Raw genomic sequence first — 19,126 nt, forward strand, 5'->3', positions numbered from 1 at the left:
AATCTCCAAGTTACACTCCGCGAATTCATCTACAGATACTTAGTGTATCTAATGTGTGAAGAGTCTAACAAACCTATGGGCTCTAACAGGGCGTATACGTGGACAACGAAAAAAAATTCCCGGATTTTTCCCAGATTTCCCGGTTAAAAATACACTTTCTCCCGGGTGACAGTATATTTTCCCTTATCAATCTTTTGAATGGTTATGGTTTTATACACGGGCATACAATGTCCCCGCACTTTAGATAAAGAAACTCAGGAAAAAAAGACACGTTTTGGAAATATCTTTGATGTGCAGCAACATGTACGTTGCGTATTTTCGTATTACGAAGGCATACATTGGAATTCCACCAAACACCGCATGTTACTTTTTGAATCATTGAAATCCCATATTTCGATGCGCGTTTGTAAGCCGTTCGTAGCTCATGTCACGTGATCTCGTCAGCCAATGACAGCGGATATTCAGAGCATAGTACACGTGATTTAGTCAGCCAACAGCAACATCACGTAAGTAGCATGAACACACAAAAGGAAAGTTAATAGTTTAAATTAATATATATAGTGTTGCTAAAAGAAAAGCAAAGCTTTCACATACAATATTGGTCTCCGTGATTATTTGATGTGTTTTAATTCACTTGATAGCTCCCGGCCACAGATATCCGTTTTGTTTTCATTTGACGTGAGAGTAAACAAAAAGGAAACAGCAAAATCACTAAATGTAAACACGGGTTACATGGAAACTACCCACTATAACTCAGACTGCCCTGCGCATCAGTCCAGAATCTACGATGTTTGCGAAACGGGTCAATACAAAAAAAAATTCAATTTTCAAAATATGTTCATCTTGTAGTGCACATCATTCTGAAAAGTCAAAAACATAAAACATATGTATTCAAGTAAATGTAAGACATATTATTTGGTCTTAAGTATGCCAAAATGCAGTGCCACGACGCCTCTTCATGAAGCATTTTTCCTACTGCACGTCCAAACTATATTCAGGAGAGCCTCTCCTGCTCCCAGTCGGCCAGTTTGACAGCCTGCCCCTCTTTAAAAAATCTCGCAATTAATAGCGGATGGGATTACTTGTAATCGAGAGAACTAGAACTATTCAGAAAATCTGCACTCTTTATTGCCTATTAGTTAATAACTTGCTGTTTAGTGTGACATAAAATTAAATATAGGATATATAAAACCAATACTGACAAGAGATAAGCAAGAAATTACACATTTCTTCAAACCTTAGCTCCTGGCATTTTATTCTCTCTAATCTTGCTACAGCTTTACATGGCGTGCCTTCCTTTCTGCGAAAGAATCTATTACCTCATCAAAGTTCGTCAAATGTTTTGCTACATGAAAAATTGAAATATCGTTATCTAATACTGAAAAAGCTGTTAATACAAATAATGCCCAAGACTGGTGTGGTTTCTCGATCTGATTACGTTTGTTTTGTCACTGTCTGCTAGATAAAACAAAATAGGCCTTTCTAATATGGCAGCAGTTTTGTAACACACCAAATAAACGAGGCTGTTTTGGCACAAATGGCCATTTTTATAACACGACAGAATATAATCCAATAAGTACTAATATCAAATGCCTATTAGGTCTACTACAAGCAAAAAACTTTATGTTAGGAAATAGTTTCACGTTTCATTCATACGCACCAGCTTCTCAAGCATGAGATCGAAAAGTAGTATTACAAAATTTTTAGATAAATTTGGTATCGTCTTATTCTTCCGTAATTTGTGTGATGTCCCCGTTTCTTCTCCTTCCTCGGTCTAACAAACAGTCTTGTCATCACCCATTCTGTAGCTATTGCTGCCACTGTCAAAATTTGTTCGCCGATTAACTTCACTAACCCTGCCAGAATCACAGGTTTAGTTGTCCAGCTATTATTTTCCGGTTAGGCGTTGTGTGTTCCAACACGTTTTCCGCGCTACTTCCAGAATAGAACTTACACGGCTGCTAGCCGGGGACTGGTCCTTGCTAGTATAGCGATCTGGCCAAAAATTTTCTGCCAAAATTTCGTTTTCTTGGATACACCGAGAAGATAATATGCTCATTGGAGGCAATTTGTTGCTATGAAGCACTGCATAGTCTTCCTAAAGCCTTTGACACATTTTCAATTGGCAGACACTTGCACGAGCACTGTGTGTCGTCGTATATGGCGCATTTCCTTTGCAATTTAAGTTATTTTCGTTTTTTCCTCTCGTTTATGTTTTATTGTTGAAGTATTATTCTGCAGTAGCGGGATACAGTAATATCATTTGTTAGAGTATCAGTTCTTACCTGTCAAAATTACAAAAATTGAACTGAAAACTAAAGCAATGAAAAATTCCCGGAATTCTAAAAATATCCCGGTTTTCTCCCGGATGAAAAAATTCCCGGGTTTTTCCCGGATCTCCCGGGTCGGATACACACTGTCTAATGAATCAAAACTTGTCATGTGACTCTACCACCCATTTCTCAGTCTCATTTCTTTGAATACAGCCATACATGCATTACATAATTGGTGGAAACACTGCTTATTGGAATTCTTTTTAGCTGCACAAGGAATTTTAAACCGTTCTTATCTTAGGTTTGCAATTTGATACTTCATTATAACCAATTTTGTGGTCATATGAACATAATATCTTGAGTGGTGGTGATCTCTATTTACTACGATCAAGTGGTTAGTGCACATTCTTCTCCAATATGACTTGAATACCTGAAACAGTATGTATTCAACTAATTCCAAATGAATGAATATTTCACTATGAAGATGTAATAAAGTCAAAAGTACTTTGCCACTCACACATTAAGGAGATGCGTTTAAAAATCAATACACAGAGATAAATAATATTAAAGTTTTCTACACTTCTCAAGTAGGATTAAAATGATGAACAGGAGAAGTTAAGGATATAGTAATTTTATTGATGCTGTACAGATGAAAATTTGCTTAAAAGATTGGGTCAGGAGTGAGAAAGGACACAGAAAGCGGCAATTAATCGAGAAAGAACTAACATTCTCAATTGAGATACTATACTGTTATCATAATACATGGCAGTTCGTTTGATTTGATTTATTTATTCATCTTAGCATCATCTCACAACGATGTACGATTTGTCATTATAATACAGTGAAAATAAATACCACAACTTTCCTACAAGATTATAGCTCAAGATATATCCACACACAGAACGTATGTTTTTATAAGAATAGGTCAGGTGGTCAGCTGTTGTCTTGTTGAATGAAACCATCCCAGCAGTGTCTGAAATGATTTAGGAGAATCTAAATCACGATGGCTGCACAGAGCAAACTCCATCCTCCCACAGCTGAGATTAGTGTCTTTAACAACTGCACTCCATCATTCAGTTAGTCCCTAAATTACATTCTGAAATTCCTAATATTTTTTGCAAGCTTTCTCGGGACTAATTCGCACTACATCATGCCAAAATCTTTCACAATATGTTTATGAGATAGCATTCATACCACCAGCAATGAAATGAAACAAGACGGAATGTCCATGTAAACGATGAAAGTTTTGACACAGAACAGATGGTGACATTATCTGCTAACATTTTAACCTAGCCCATGTGGGCTCGCTCACTCTGTAACACTGGATTTGTGTGTTTTCATTTATAAAAAAAAACTGATTCAACAGTGAAGCCATAAGCTCCACTAAAGGAGGGGGGGCGGGGTTCACTATTTTTAAGAAATTACTTGGTAATTAAATAGAAAATGCAAATGGCCTTGCTGCAGTGGGAACACAGGTTCCCATCAGATCACAAAAAGTTAAGCACACCTCAGATGAATTCACAAGTGCGAATAAGGACTTGAATTCACAAGTGTGAATAAGGACTATCTTCAGCTGTAGAATGGAATGACAACACTGAAAATTTGTGCCGGACCAGGACTGTAACACAGAGTTCCCACTTATCACGAGCAGTCACCTTACCATTTGGCTATCCGTGTACGACTCACAGCCAGATCCTACTTCCACGTGTCATTAACTATATATCTAGAATCTGTACTCTCTCATCAATTATGTGTATTCGAGTACAGTGGCCTAGTTGTGAGTCGTACACGGATAGCCAAATGGTAATGTAACCACTCACGATAAGCGGGAAATCTGGGTTCGAGTCCCGGTCCTGCACAAATTTTCACTGTCGTCATTCTATTCCACAGCTGATGGTAATCATTATTCACAACTGTGAATTCATCTGATGTTTCATAATGGTTGTGGTCGCTGCAGTGCATTGTCATCAGAATAACACAGGCACTGGAATACCATATTTATGACAATACTGGGCATGCTACTTTCAAGTACATCATCTGGTATGTACGGGAATACCCATAACTGATGTGCGAGTACGTATCATAGACGTATGGTTGACAACATAAGAATGTTTGGATATGGGTGAGAGTCATGCATGGATAGCCATATGGTAAGGCGACCGCTTGTGATAAGAAGCAGGCAATCCAGGTTCGAGTCCCAGTCCAGCACAAATTTTCATTGTCCTCATTCCATTCTGCAGCTGATGGTAGTCATTATTCACAATTGTGAATTCATCTTATGTGTTTCGTAATGGCTGTGGTCGCTGCAGTGCATTGTCATCAGAATAACACAGGCACTGAAATACCAAAGCTAAGCACTGTCAGGCTGGGCTAGCACCTGGATGGGTTACCATCCGGTCTGCCAAGTGCTCTTGGCCGGTGGGTGCACTCAGCCCAAATGAGGCAAACTGAGGAGCTACTTGATTGAGAAGTAGCGGCTCTGGTCTCGTAATCTGACATAAGGCTGGGAGAGCGGTGTGCTGACCATATGCCCATCCATACTTCAATCCAGTGTTGCCTCTGGGCTAAGGATGACATGGGGGCCGATTGGTACCGTTAGGCCTGTTTGGGCCGAGTTTAGTAATTAAATAGAAAACAAACTTCGAATAATGAAACTAAAGAGTGATGCACACTCCCTTCTAAATTAATGTTGATGCTTTAAAATGTTTGTAGGGCACTTATGGCAACCAGAATTGCATAGAATTTACCACAAGGTTTCTGACGAATACTCATTATGAGCTTTGCTTTGGTGACTTAAAATTCTACTACTATTGCTAGTTCCTTACTGTCAATTCTATATGCTAACTTCTTGTATGAAAAATGTTCCCTCATACTCTCACTTTCACTGGTGAGTACAGCAATGTAACATGGTGGTGATGTTCCATCTCGAGTTAACAAAACACCACTCTACAAGACCTGATGTGAAAGTCTGTTCACATTCAGTGTGAACTGACATTCATCCTACTGTAGTACTGCACAAATGATATTAATGTTAGGCACCCATAATGGAAGATGCATACCTGAATGACATGGCAAGTGGTGTAGCATAAAGCATACGTCTAGCTTGCAACTTCAGATGAAACAGATACAGCACGATGGAGCAGCACCTACTGGGCTGAAACGATGTAACTGAGACACCTGGCATGCCACGCCACTGTCAGATGAATGCAACATATTCCACTTTGCGACACACACTTCGTCTATGCTACTGACAGTTTACGAGTTCAATATTCATTTTTGTTGGTCTAGTGGAAAGGTACTCAGCAAAAATACAGCAAATAAAGCATAAGAAAGGACTGCTAATGACATGTCATGCATAGCTACAGTAATTTGAATTCATTTAATCTGTTTGCGGAAAAGAATGAAGAAAGAGAACTAAATAGAATTGATATAAATGAGGTTTTATATAAGACATACACGTAAATCTTTTTATTGAATGTATTATCAGGTCCTTTTGATATGTAGCTGTAAACATACTCCACCTGGGTGAAGACAGACAGTACAGCATTGATTACTCAATTTGACAGCGTTGTTTGCAGACCACTGCTGGTTTTCTGGTTTTCAGAGTAAGTTCTCAACAGGATGGCCTATATTCTGCTGCACAGATGACTTACAATATGCATCATCATGAAATCATATAACATTATGAAACAAACACTGTGAACTATCATATATTAATTTGCATGTGTTCTCCTGCCACTGCTTGGCGAGATTTTTCACCTATCCAATTACATTATAAGTTTACAAATTGAATATTTTCATTGATATATTAATTTTATTGATGTCACAATTTGTTGCGTGTCCAACCCCCAGATCTTTGACAATAACATACCAGAAGAAAATTCTACAGCTCTTTTCGTCCTGGATATCCGTAATTAAATATAAAATAATGAAAAGTCCATGTTGGAATATCAACAATATTACGGAAAGGACAGACTGGTGCTCACCAAAAGGATGACATGTTGAGTTGCAGACAAGCATGATAAAAAGGCTGTTACATATAAACTTTCGGCAAAATCCTCCTTCAGGAAAAAGAATAACCCCCCCCCCCCCCCCCCCCACACACACACACACAGGTGGCAGGACAGGGCTAAGCTGAAACGCGTAGTGTCAAAGGAGGGTAAACAGCTAGCAAGACTATAGACTTGAATTATCAAATGTAGATTCAGACATAGTAACAGCTTTAACCCCAATGTGCTGTCCACCGAAGCTACCAGTACAGTTCCATAGACTCCACAGTTCCCAGTAATAATCAGCTGTTTTCTACCAGAATTATTGAGTAGGTTTAGATAAATATTCACACCGCATATGTCCTCATATTGCCTTTGCTGTTATGGCTACAAATCTTTGAAAAGTACTGTGCCCTCAGAAAAGAGGAAAAGGAAAGCAAGATGTATACATTCTACTCTTAAATATCTGGACTGGGTTCACTTGAGCGGAATGTTTTGAATCATCAGTTGCCTGGGGAAGTTTCGCGATAAATATGTAAAATACTAATTATTATATTTTAAAAGTGTACAACAAGTGAAATTAAGTGATGAATAAGAAAGGGGCATTTGTGGCAGCACGCATTATAATTACTTAAAAGGTGTGCCGAAGAATGCTGCTTCCATGCTCATTTCATGAACAAAAGGCAATAACAGCATTGAATCATTAGCACCACATGACTTTAACCACACAATTGGCTTTGACAATGTATTACATTATTGGAAAGGTTGGTACTTACATCAATCAAGATGGAACACTTAACAAACCACTTTTTGTGAGCAATGCTCAAAATCAGATTCCTGGTTAGTGTGAGGAAGAGTCAGCAGTAGCAGATTAGTTTGCTTTATTACATTTCAGAAGAATTTACAGATACAACTACCAAAAATAAAAACCAAGGTAGAACAACGAAATTAAGACAATTGTACATGTAAAGGGAGGGAACTGCATGTGACAACTCATTCTGTGTTATGCGGTTACATCAATAACAAAATCCAATTTAACATTGATTGCTCGGTGAAACTTTTGTTAGACAATGTGTGAACAAAATCAGTAAGTGAATGTTTCATAAATGAAACTGTTAGCGCAGACATGAAAAACTGACGCATATAGTATGCAGCTCACTCTGCTGCTGGATTGCAATTGTCTATCTCTACTTATAAAAAGAAAATAAATTTTAATGCAATGTTAACTCCAAAATGTGACAGCAGCTGACTTCATAAACCACACATACAAAAGAAAAACACAAGCCACAACTCCGAATAACTTGCGTGACAATGGCATCTGAGCATGTGGCAGCTGATCACAACATGTATGAAGTATGCACTCAAGACTGGAAATAGGTTGGCTCTCCTTCCAGAGTTAAAACCAATTCGCAAATGTTAGCTGTATTTCATATCCCGCAATGTACGATCCAAAATACACGAAAAGTAAATTGGCCACCAATTATATTTTATCATAACAAATTTTTTGCAACATGCACAGTAGTTAAAGTACCATAACAACTGTAACCAATAACGAAAAAAGAACAAGTTCATTCCCAAGCTGCAATGACAGACTACAGAGTGTGAAAGGACAATTTTTGTTTATCAAACAGTTTCCTCAAATCTTATGAGAGAGAATGCCTAGTGAACAACTCTCATAGGTCCCAAAATTGAGGTTTTTAATTTTTTTATTTGAAAGTAAACATTTTACAGAGAAACTACAGAATTCTGTAGCTTTGCTTCCTTCAGACAAAACATTCAATAAGTTGAACAGGGCCAGAACACCTTCACCATCCAAAGAACACATGGTGCGAAGCTACTATTGTTGGCATTGAATCGCACACATACCACACCAATGCCATTCGATGTGTCATGTCACACCATGTCAGTAGGTGCCCTTCTTAACATACGTTAGGCACATAACTGATACATACATGGTATCACTACTTATAGAAACAGTTCACCAGTTGTGTCCCTCCTAAACCCATTTCCCTCCCTGTGCATTTTGACTTCAATCTGCCCAATTCACTTCCGAGTAGTCATCTTCAACACAAGATGCAGTCCAAAAGTAGACACGAACACATAAATTTTACAATATCTAAGGAGTAGTTATCAAAGGAGAGAAAAACCAAATAAAGAGTTATTTTGTCATGCAGTTATTAAATTAACAATTTCTGAAATGCAGTTAGTGACTTTGTTAATGTACTTACATAATTTATTGCAACAAGATCATCTAATTACTAAATTATTCGTATTATTTGTTTTGGCAATTTAGTGCCATCTTCATATGTGATAATTACTCCACTAATAGCTTCTTCAAGATGTATCGGAATTCAAGTTACGTGTGGTGAATGTCATGAAATCGATAAAATATGTCAATGAATTAAACACAATGCCATCACATGGTATGACGAAGTACACATTCAACAACGTATAGTACCCCATTCAATGAAGTTAAGAATGCATAGAACACGTGTGTTTGGTTGGTTGTGGATTACTCACAACATCTGAAGGTAACAAACTGCCGAAACTGGCATTGTGAATGAAGTAGTTATTATGTGATTGTGACTTAAAAAAATAATTACGTAGCACTGATAAGCTCAAGTGCTTCCATAGACAATACGTCAACACTTAGTGTGTTAATATTTCTCATTGTGTACTATTACCTAACACACTATTACAGATAAATCCTCCTTACTTGTTTGCATGTCGACTTAGGTGCTTTTTGTAATTGCTTTCCAAAAGAATGTCGCCATCGTATTTCTCATGGCGACTCCAATCATTCATTTCTCCAATTTCATTTTGATTTGAAGATCTCCCATCCTTCTTGAAAAATTTTTTATTTTTCCTTCCACGAGGTATTGGTGTATTAAGTCCTAAAGTAAGATCACAGCATACCATTATAAAACAAACAAAGATTATCTTTCAATTTAGAACTAAGTCTTAACAACTTGTCATTGCGTTTCCCTTCATTACATACCCATGTGATTCTTCTGCACTCTTGTTTCTCCATTTTCTGATGGTGTAATCAGATCCCAAATAAAACTCCTGATTTTATCATCACCTCTGTAGTATCTCAAGCAATAAAGTAACTGAAAAGATTACAAGTAACTATGATCAGTTGTTTGTACCACTTAACAGTCAAGAAAATGTCATTGCAAATGAAATCAGTTCTATGTTTGAACTCATAAAGAAATTGATATTCTTTCAGTATTAGCATGGCAAGTCATCATTAAAAACAATGAAAAAATAATTTAATAATTTCCATGAAACTAAGAGATGTATTTAATTTCACCTATAGTCAGAGGGAAATGAGGTCACAACTGAAATTAAATAATTGACAGAATTTTTGGTTCAACCACACTTCAGCCACCTAAAAATCTGAAAAGTTAAATCAATTATCAACTAGAGACTCTCTGTTCAGAGAGACAGAACACACATCTCTTTGCTGGGGAGAGGGGGAGTAAATAAAACTGTTAATGGGGAGGGGGGGGGGACCACTAGTATAGTGGTGGTGGTGGTGGTGGTGGTGGTGGTTAGTGTTTTAACGTCCCGTCGACAACGAGGTCATTAGAGACGGAGCGCAAGCTCGTGTTAGGGAAGGATGGGGAAGGAAATCGGCCATGCCCTTTCAAAGGATCCATCCCGGCATTTGCCTGAAACGATTTAGGGAAATCACGGAAAACCTAAATCAGGAAGGCCGGAGACAGAATTGAACCGTCGTCCTCCCGAATGCGCGTCCAGTGTGCTAACTACTGCGCCACCTCGCTCGGTGGTCACTGGTATAGGACTGAGGAGCCATGGCAGAGAATTAGGAGGTTAAATGGCAACTCTTGGTAACATTATGAAGAAAGGCGAGAGAGGTGATTCAGGACAAAACTGGACAAGAGAAATACAAGTTATAATGACTGGGAGCACAGGTCATCACTGTCATGACAGGGCTTTCTCTTTCCAACTGAACAGCCTCCTGAGCTGTTCATTATTGCAGTATCTATAGTCTCAGTGAACTTCAAGCATATTTCTTAATTCCTTAGAACTTCCAGACCCCACTTCTTTGAACGCAGATTCTTTTCGACTAGCCTCTTAAACTTCAGCCAACTCTTCATCAATACTACATTGTGAGCCAAGTCTCTATTTGCTTCTGCGTATGCCTTACAACCGAATATCTGATTTTGGAATCTCTGCCTGACCATGATGTAATTTAATCTTCCTGCATCTCCTGGCCTTTTTTTGAAGTATACTGTATCCTCTTGCTATTCTTGACTAGCATGTTCCTTATTATCATCTGAAATTTATTGCATAACTCAATTATGTCTTTCTTGTTTCTCATTCCCACTGCGAAACCCAAATTCTCTCATAACACTTTCTTGTATCACTATTGCAACCACATTCTTATCCCCCAAGACTATTAGATTTTCATCTCCCTTTATTTACCGAATCAGACATTAAATATCATCATATTTCCCCCCCCCCCTCCCCTGCTTATGACATCAGCACATATACCTGAGCTATTGTTGTCGGTGTTGTTTGCTGCCGATTCTGCTGAGAACAACTCTATAACTGAATTATTCACACTAACCCACTCTGTACCCCAAACTCCTATTCATAACAAATACTACTTCCATTATACCACTTCATGCTGCTTTTGATATTACCATACACTCGCCTGACCAGAAATCCATGTCTTCTTTCCATTTCACTTCACTGTCCCCCAATATATCTACAGTGAGCTTTACCATTTTCAGATTTTCTAGCTTTCCTATCATGCTCAAACTTCTGACATTCCATGCCCCAACTCTTAGAATGTTACCCTTTTATCGGTTATTCAACCTTTTTCTCATAACGGTCACCTCCACCTTGGCAGTTACCTCCTGGAGATCCGAAAGGGGAGGGCATAGGGTGGAGGCATAGTCTGGACTCTTTAGCCAATGGAGAGAACATCATGACACTTTTTTGTTACAGGCCACATGTTCTATGGATACTCATTATACATCTTTAATGTAATGGTGTCAATTGCCTTCTGGACCCTCAGGCCATTGATCATTGCTGCTTCTTCGGCAACTTTTAGAGGTAGTTTCCTCTTGCAAGGGTAAGACAGAGCCCTGAGCTCCTGTCCACTCCTCTGCCCACTTTGACGAGGCTGTTGCGGAATAAGGGCAACTTGTTATGCCTGATGTCATCAGCTGCCACTGTTGATTTTTGTTTAAAATTTAAGTAGTGGTGAGGTTTGAACCCAACAGAATTGAGGACGTTTTGATTACTAGGCAAAGACGCTACCCCTAGACCAGGGTTGCAATTTTTATATTTTTAAAACAGCGATTTAAAATTTTTCCTGGGGGATGACTGGTGAGATATGGCATGGGATATCTGTTTCTGGGCAAGGTTGGGTAAGTAATTATGGTCTGTGAAGGCCTTGGAGAGACCCTTGCTCCCACATGTGGCACTAGCACCTTCCCCAACTTCTACCTCCTCCTCCCTGCACCATACCTCTTCTTTAACCCCAATACCCATTTGACCAAGACTGCTGCTCATGTTGGTCACAGTCACTGTTGAGTCTTAGTGCTCAGTGACAGTGCCGTGTGTGTGTGTGTGTGTGTGTTGGCGTGCGTGCCTGCGTGTGTGAGCGAGCACACGCGCCCGTCTGTCCGTCCAAAAGCTTAAATATTCAGCATTCTTTTTCACTGTGCCCGTCTGTGTGGCTGGTAGCAATCTATCCTTTCCATATTATTGTTACTCCATCCTGGACTTTCCAATGTTAAGATTTTGCTTAATGATTTTCTATCCAACCTACAACTGTCTGTTGTTTCCTTTTGTTACCATTATCTTATCACATTACATTCTCAGTGACTGTCCTCTTTATCCCCCCCCCCTTTCTCATCCCCCCACTTTCCTGCGTTTTATTGTATTTATTGTCACCTTTCGAACCAAATACACGCTGTCTTCCAAGCTAACCTATATCAACAGACTCATCCACACCCATCTGCATGCCCACATTGATTGTAGGAGCTGTGTATAGCATCCAACATTCTTCCTGCAGATAAAAATATCCCTGGACCTTGAAATTGGTCAAACTATCTTCCTACACCCTCTCATATTTTTACGCATTTTCTTGTACCTTTCTGTGCCGAGTACTTTGTTGCATCCCTCACGGAATTCCCTGCCCCCGTCCTTGCTCTTATTTAAATATGCACATATTAACCTGGCTTATCCAATTATACCTGCTAAACTCTCTTTTCACACACATCCACCCAACAACCTGCATCCCACACAACCATCATCATCTTCCCCCCCCCCCCCCCCCCTCCCACCGCCTCCCCATCCCAATTGATCTCTCTGTGTTTCAAGTGGATTTTATATCGTTTTTGACTATAGACAATGCTTACACAAGTTTCACCTTTTGCCATATATTTCACTATGGACCCAAGCTCCTTCAGTACAGAATAGTTTCCCTCTCCCCAGTCAGAACCCAGTCCTACATACTGTCTTGTGCTGTTACCCAGCTTCGTGGAATTTCCTAAATGGACTGACCATCAAACTACTCATAATCGACTGCAACCCCCTCCCCTTTACACATGACCTCTAGCTGTTCGAATTCCATCAGTCCATAGCCCTCACTGATACGGTCCTGTAAAACCATATAAATCATGCCTAAACCTCCTTTGATTACCTGCTCTCTAGCCATTCACTCAACGAAGTATCCAACCTGTCCACCTCATACTCTAATCTTCGATTACCAGTGTCCATCACCTCTACACCATCCCCAGTAACCCTTCATTGCTGTTGCTACATTTACCACACACTTAGAAACTCCCTCCTACCATCAAAAGCATCAGTACTTTCCAAAGGCTATACCTTTTGCCTCACTCACAAATTCAATGGTGCTGGGCTTATTAGAAGATCTTCCCTCCTACAGTGGGAATACTTTTACTACAAACTCTACTTATTAGACAATCCAAAACCAACACTGAACCCTGTCTGACTCAGTTTACTCCTCCATCCAACTGTGATCCATCCAAATTGCCACCTACTCACTACCGTTAACCTTCCAGTATATACTGAACTTGAACCTGGCCTCACCATAATTCCCCAAATCATTGAACAAGGAAACCAACCTTAGATCAGTAGAAACAACTGCAATCAACCACCTAAAAACTGTACCCAACCTTATAATCCTACCTCCCGATGAAGGCTCCCAAATGTAGTTATGAACTGCAGGGATTACCTGTCTTGAGGGACTCTGCCAGCTGTCACGTTAGTCCACATGTAAGTCCTGCCACAGTAGCTCAATTCCAGAACTCCAGCAGGATTTCCTGTTTATTCTCAAATCCTTAGATCCATCCCAAAACCTCTTCCCTAACTGACTCTCTCCTCATATCCACCACTCTTGCATTCTACACACTTCCTGGAGCTTATAAACACAACCACCCATAACACCCCATTGTGGCTGGTTACTATACTACCATAGAAAGAATAACTGCTCTCGTGGACCAACGCCTTCAGTCTTTAACCAATAAACTATCCTCCTACATACGAGGCACCAACTATTTCCTTCATCGATTCTCCACAGTTCCTGCTTCTTTACTACCAAATGCATTGGTCATCACACTTGATACTACTTCCCTCTACACTCCCAACACTCAACTGACTCTAAACCTAGCCTTCTTCCTCTTCGTCAATATGAAGGCATCACCTACAAACAAATCTGTGGTAGGCAATCAAAACCCACATGGCAGCACTCTATGCGAAAATGTTCATGGACCATCCCGAGGAATCCTCCACAACCATCCAGAATCCCACACCTCTCAGATTGTTCAGATTCACTGATGACATCTTCGTGATCTGGACTGAGGGTGAATACATCCTACCCACATTCCTTCAGAACCGTAATACCTTATCCTATATTCTCCTTCACCTAGTCCTCCTCAGTCCAGCAAGCTACATTTCTCAGTGCAGACCTCCACCTCAAGGATGACTACATTAGTAACCATGTTCACATCAAACCTACCAACCATCAACAGTACCTCCACTTCGAATAATTGCCACCTATTCCACACCAAGAAGTCCCTTCCACGGCACCTAGCTGCCCATGGTCATTACACTCGTAGTGACGATCAGTCCCTCTCCAAATTTGTCAATGGTCTCAATGAAGCGATCACAGACCAAAATTACCCTTCCAACCTTGTCCAGAAACAGATCTCCCACACCTTCTCTCACAGTAACCTGTCACCCCTCATGGACCCACTGTCTGGCCACAAAGGAGCACACCTCCCTTGATTCAGTACCACCGAGGACTGGAGCATCTGAATCGTATACTCCACCAGTGCATCAGCTACATCTCATCATGCTCTGCAATGAAAAATGTACTCCCAACCCTTCCCAGAGTGATGTTCTGCCACCCACCCAACCTTCGCAATATCGAGCGTACCCTTGGAATGAAAAACTAATCTAATCTAATCATATAATCTAATCTTATTCGGGCCACCTCTACCTCTGCTCCCAACCCCTTGCCATATGGCTCACATTCCTGCAATAGACCTTGATGGAAGACCTGTTACATACATCATTTCACTACCACCTCCAGTCCTGTCACAGGCATCTCCCACCACAGCAAAGGCAGGACCACCCATGAAAGCAGCCTTATGAACAACCAAGCTGCAACCACTGCACCATATTCTACATGGGCATGACAACAGTCCACAGGAGTAGCCACAGCCAAACTGTGGCCAAGAGACAGCTGGACTATCCTTTCACAAAACATGATGTTTAACTTTAATGCCCCCTTCACAGCCTCTGCCATCTGCCCCCCCCCCCCCCCCCCAAACAACAACTCTCCAAAATGCACTGGTGGGAACTTTTCCTGCAACATATCCTCCTTTCCCATAAGCCTCCTGGCCTCAACCATTGCCAGCCCTCTCCTCCACGTGCCTAACCCTTTCCCTGCTCCCTCTCCAGTACTATACACAACTTCTATCCTGACAATACTCCTGCATATTTCTTCCCTCTTCTCTATACTCCCCTTAAATGCTTACAAATTTGCTCTTTTCCTACCATAAATAATCTTTGGTGCTTTGCCACTGTTGGGCCATGTATCTGAATTTAGTGATGCATTCTGGTTAATTTGTTTCACTTCTCTGCCAACATATGAGCATACTGTCGTTCCACAATTTCAAACATATTTATTTTCTGATGGTCCTTTCTTCCTTTACATAGTAAGTGCACTGTATTTAGTAGTCAGCATTAAACTGTAGGTCTTCAGTAACTGGCTGGGTGCGTTAGTTTAAATGTCAGAGGAAGACAAGGGCATAAGACCTCCTATAGGACAATACCCTAGTAAAGTGCTACAGTGTTCCAAATTCCTTTCTGCACGAGGACAGCTTTAATTAATACTAGGTGAGACTGACAAATGCCCGCATACATGCACATATCCCCAATTAAATGTGGCTCCTTGTGAAAGTGGAAGTATTATTGGGTACTTTTTACATGCACTGAAGCACTCACAAGAATGTAAGCCATGAAATTCAGTGACCAGACCATGGTTCGGACAAAACGATTACTGTGAAAAGCATTTGCAGATGCTTGTTCTGGCTAACACTTTATTGTGTGGCCAAACATAATTATAATCTGACAGATTCATAGGTTAATAAGTTACAATCCACTGAAATAATATTTCTGATGTATTTTATCTATCTATAAGAAAATTATGTTGGAAGGGCATCACTGCTTCATAAATAAATGTGATCTAAACTTTATAAAATTAGCAACCAATGCACCACTTTTCTTGGGGAGGGGGCCTAGATACTTTAGAGTATTTCAACAATAAACACAATTTTCTAAATTAATATCTACAATAATTACAGCAATTCTAATTGAAAAGAAAGTAATTCTTGAGACTCAAATAACTTACAATGACACGAGCGCAATCTTCTACATCAGATTCTCGCCATCCACGACGGAAATGGCTGTGTGTGAGTATTTCTGTCCAACGGCTCCACCTAACAAAAAATGGATTTAGCAGATTCTCAAAATAGATTGGTCTGTGATGTGTGTGCTGAGCTGTTCATGTTTAACATGGAACACAATAAGTGGCTAGTAACAATAGTTACTGAATTTCTTTTCTTTGTATTCGACAACTAGAAATCATTAATTAAATACCATTGAGTTTTACAAAATATTCAGTGATGTAAAACAAATTGAGTTTAATACTCTAGTCAGTCTACCAACATTAATCTCAGCTGAATTTACTATGGACAATTTTTACATAGCCAAATAAAATAAAAGCTGAAGTTCATGTCTTAATACTACTTGGTGCACGTATTTCATCTTTGTTGATTAAAAAGTAATTACAATGTTTGCTACATGTGAAATAAATTTAAGACACCACCAACTAAGTGAAACAGCTATCATATGCATGTCAACAACAAACAATGATGATTATTAAAAACCCATATTTGTTTATTTACCAGACTTTGAACACACATGGCACTTGGAAAAATATCTAATCTAAACACAATGCTGACATTATCAATGTAGTATAGCTGCTCCTTACATGTATTAAAGTATCTGTCACAAATAACACTAACACCAACACTTACCCAAATGTCAGAAGACCCCTTTCTATTTTAAAACATTCACTTCTTGCCCAGCTCCCATACACAATTTCACCATCCCTTGGGATGTAATCATCGCACGGGAACTTTATCTTGTGTTTCTTACCATGTTTCCTGTGTCTTCGGCCTGTAAAAATAAAATAAACGACCTTTACTACTGTGCCAAATGTATGCACACATGTATAAAAGTATAAAAATGCAACAGTTTCATCTCTCAACTCTGAAATTTCAGAGTAGGAAGAATTCTAATTTTCATACAGGATATTTACATGGCCAAATCAAAAAATTTCGACATTTTTACAAGATTTCCCAGTTACAAACACTTTTTCCTGAGTGAAAATACACTATACCCGGAGTGAAAGTATGTTTTTTTCCGTGTTCAGAGACAACATACTTTCACTTGGAACTGTAAAACTTACTTTTGAATGGAAAAAGTTTTATACTCTACTGTAGAACTTTACAGCACAATTGGAAACGAACCGCAGCAAAATGCATTTTGAAAATATCTTTGATGGACGGCAACATGCACACTGCATATTTTTGTATTACAAATGTATAAATACGAATACCACTAAATCCAGCATCGTAGTTTTCAAAACACAGAAACTCAGATTGCACTGCCTGATGCACTTCTGTCAGCCAATCATAATTCATGTCACATGATCTTGCCAGCCAATGACAGCATATACATGGTGAGTCACCTAACATTACCACTGGAAGCAGCTCCCAAACCAAAACAAACACAAAAACCTAACTAAACTAAGGACAACACCCATCCATGCCCGAGGCAGGATTTGAACCTGTGACTGTAGCAGCAGCGCCTAGAACCGCTCGACCACAGCAGCTATCACTAACTAATTCTGCAGACCGCAAGTGAGGAGAGGGGATGGTGTAATTGGTTAATACAAACCACTGAGAAATGCATGGAAGTATAATTTTAAACACGTACTTTTTTTTATTAATGAAAACCTGTTATTTTTGGCACAATTGAAAATAGAAACAAATACTTAATTAACACTGTTTCTTACATTGTAAAACATTAATTACATCCAGAGTAATTTGCAAGGTAAAGCTATATGCGGACGTTTTTATTAGTCTTTTTCTCTGAAGAATACTGGACGGCACTGATTTGTTAGAAGAATATTTACATTAACATGAGAATGTGGTTAAACTTAAAAATTTGTTTTTGTTTTCAATTACAGAATGTAAAAAAGTGTGTCCTGATGTTTCCGGCAAATAAATGTTCAAAGTAGTGCCCATCATTTTCTGCACACATCTGCAGGCTACCGCATAATGAATGTCTTACACTATGCAGTACATTACGTGTAATGTTGTCACAGGCTGCCTCAATACAATGTTTCATATCCTCTGATCCTCTAGTCTTATAGGCACATTACCGTACACGTTCTCCTTTAACGTACCCCACAGAAAAAATCTAAAGGTGTTTAAGATCAGGAGAATGGGCTGGCCAATTTGTGTGTCTGCCATGTCCTATGAAAAGCCTGTTTAACTTTCTGCCAAGGGTCAGCCTCGTGTTCATTGCAGAATGTGCAGGAGCACCATCATGTTGACACCACATACAGCTATGCATTTCCAGTGGGACATTTTCTAGCAATTTGGCACATCATTTTGTAGAAACTCTATGTATTTTGCATCTGTTTGGGTGCCTTCAAAAAAGCGAGGATGAATGAGATGGTTGCCAATTACTCCGCACCATACATTTACATTCCATGGTCGCTGTTGCTCTACCTGTCGAAGCCAGCGAGGATTGTCAGAGGACCAGTAATGCATGTTTCGTAATTCACTGCAGCGTGGTTTGTGAAACCTGCTTCATTGGCAAACAAGTAGAACTGAAATGCATTCTCTGTTAATGTCCATTGACAGAAATTCACTCTATTATTAAAGTCATCTCCATGTAATTGCTGATGCAGCGACATATACCATGGGTGAAATTTGTGAAGGTAAAGTATGTGCATTACACTACTTGACTCACTGCACTGCCTCTCGCGATGTCATGTGAACTCGTGTGGATTCACAGCAACAGCAGCTAACACACCAACTGCAACTGCTTCTCTTGTGATGGATTTGTTATGGACCTGTTTGCATGTTACGACCATACCTGTTGCATACAATTGTTTGTAGATGTTTTTAAATGTGCGGCACATTGGATGAGCTCTGTCCAGGTACCTTTCTGCATGCGGGCTGCAGCTGCATTTTATCTACACTTGCCACAGATGAG

General features: G+C 39.6%; 1 protein-coding gene across 1 annotated transcript in view; it reads right to left on the reverse strand.

The window, feature by feature from the left end:
* The window catches only part of LOC126161789 (chromodomain-helicase-DNA-binding protein 7), a 315,231-nt gene that overhangs the window by 137,890 nt on the left and 158,215 nt on the right, over window positions 1-19,126 (reverse strand). Inside the window, exons 22-25 of the mRNA XM_049917862.1 lie at window positions 16,873-17,014; window positions 16,185-16,272; window positions 9,261-9,372; window positions 8,979-9,156 (exon numbers count right to left, since the gene is read on the reverse strand). Coding sequence (XP_049773819.1) covers window positions 8,979-9,156; window positions 9,261-9,372; window positions 16,185-16,272; window positions 16,873-17,014 — 520 coding nt within the window. The remainder of the gene's footprint in view (window positions 1-8,978; window positions 9,157-9,260; window positions 9,373-16,184; window positions 16,273-16,872; window positions 17,015-19,126) is intronic.

Source organism: Schistocerca cancellata, chromosome 2 (genome assembly GCF_023864275.1).
Source record: "Schistocerca cancellata isolate TAMUIC-IGC-003103 chromosome 2, iqSchCanc2.1, whole genome shotgun sequence".
Classification (NCBI taxonomy): Eukaryota; Metazoa; Arthropoda; class Insecta; order Orthoptera; family Acrididae; genus Schistocerca; species Schistocerca cancellata.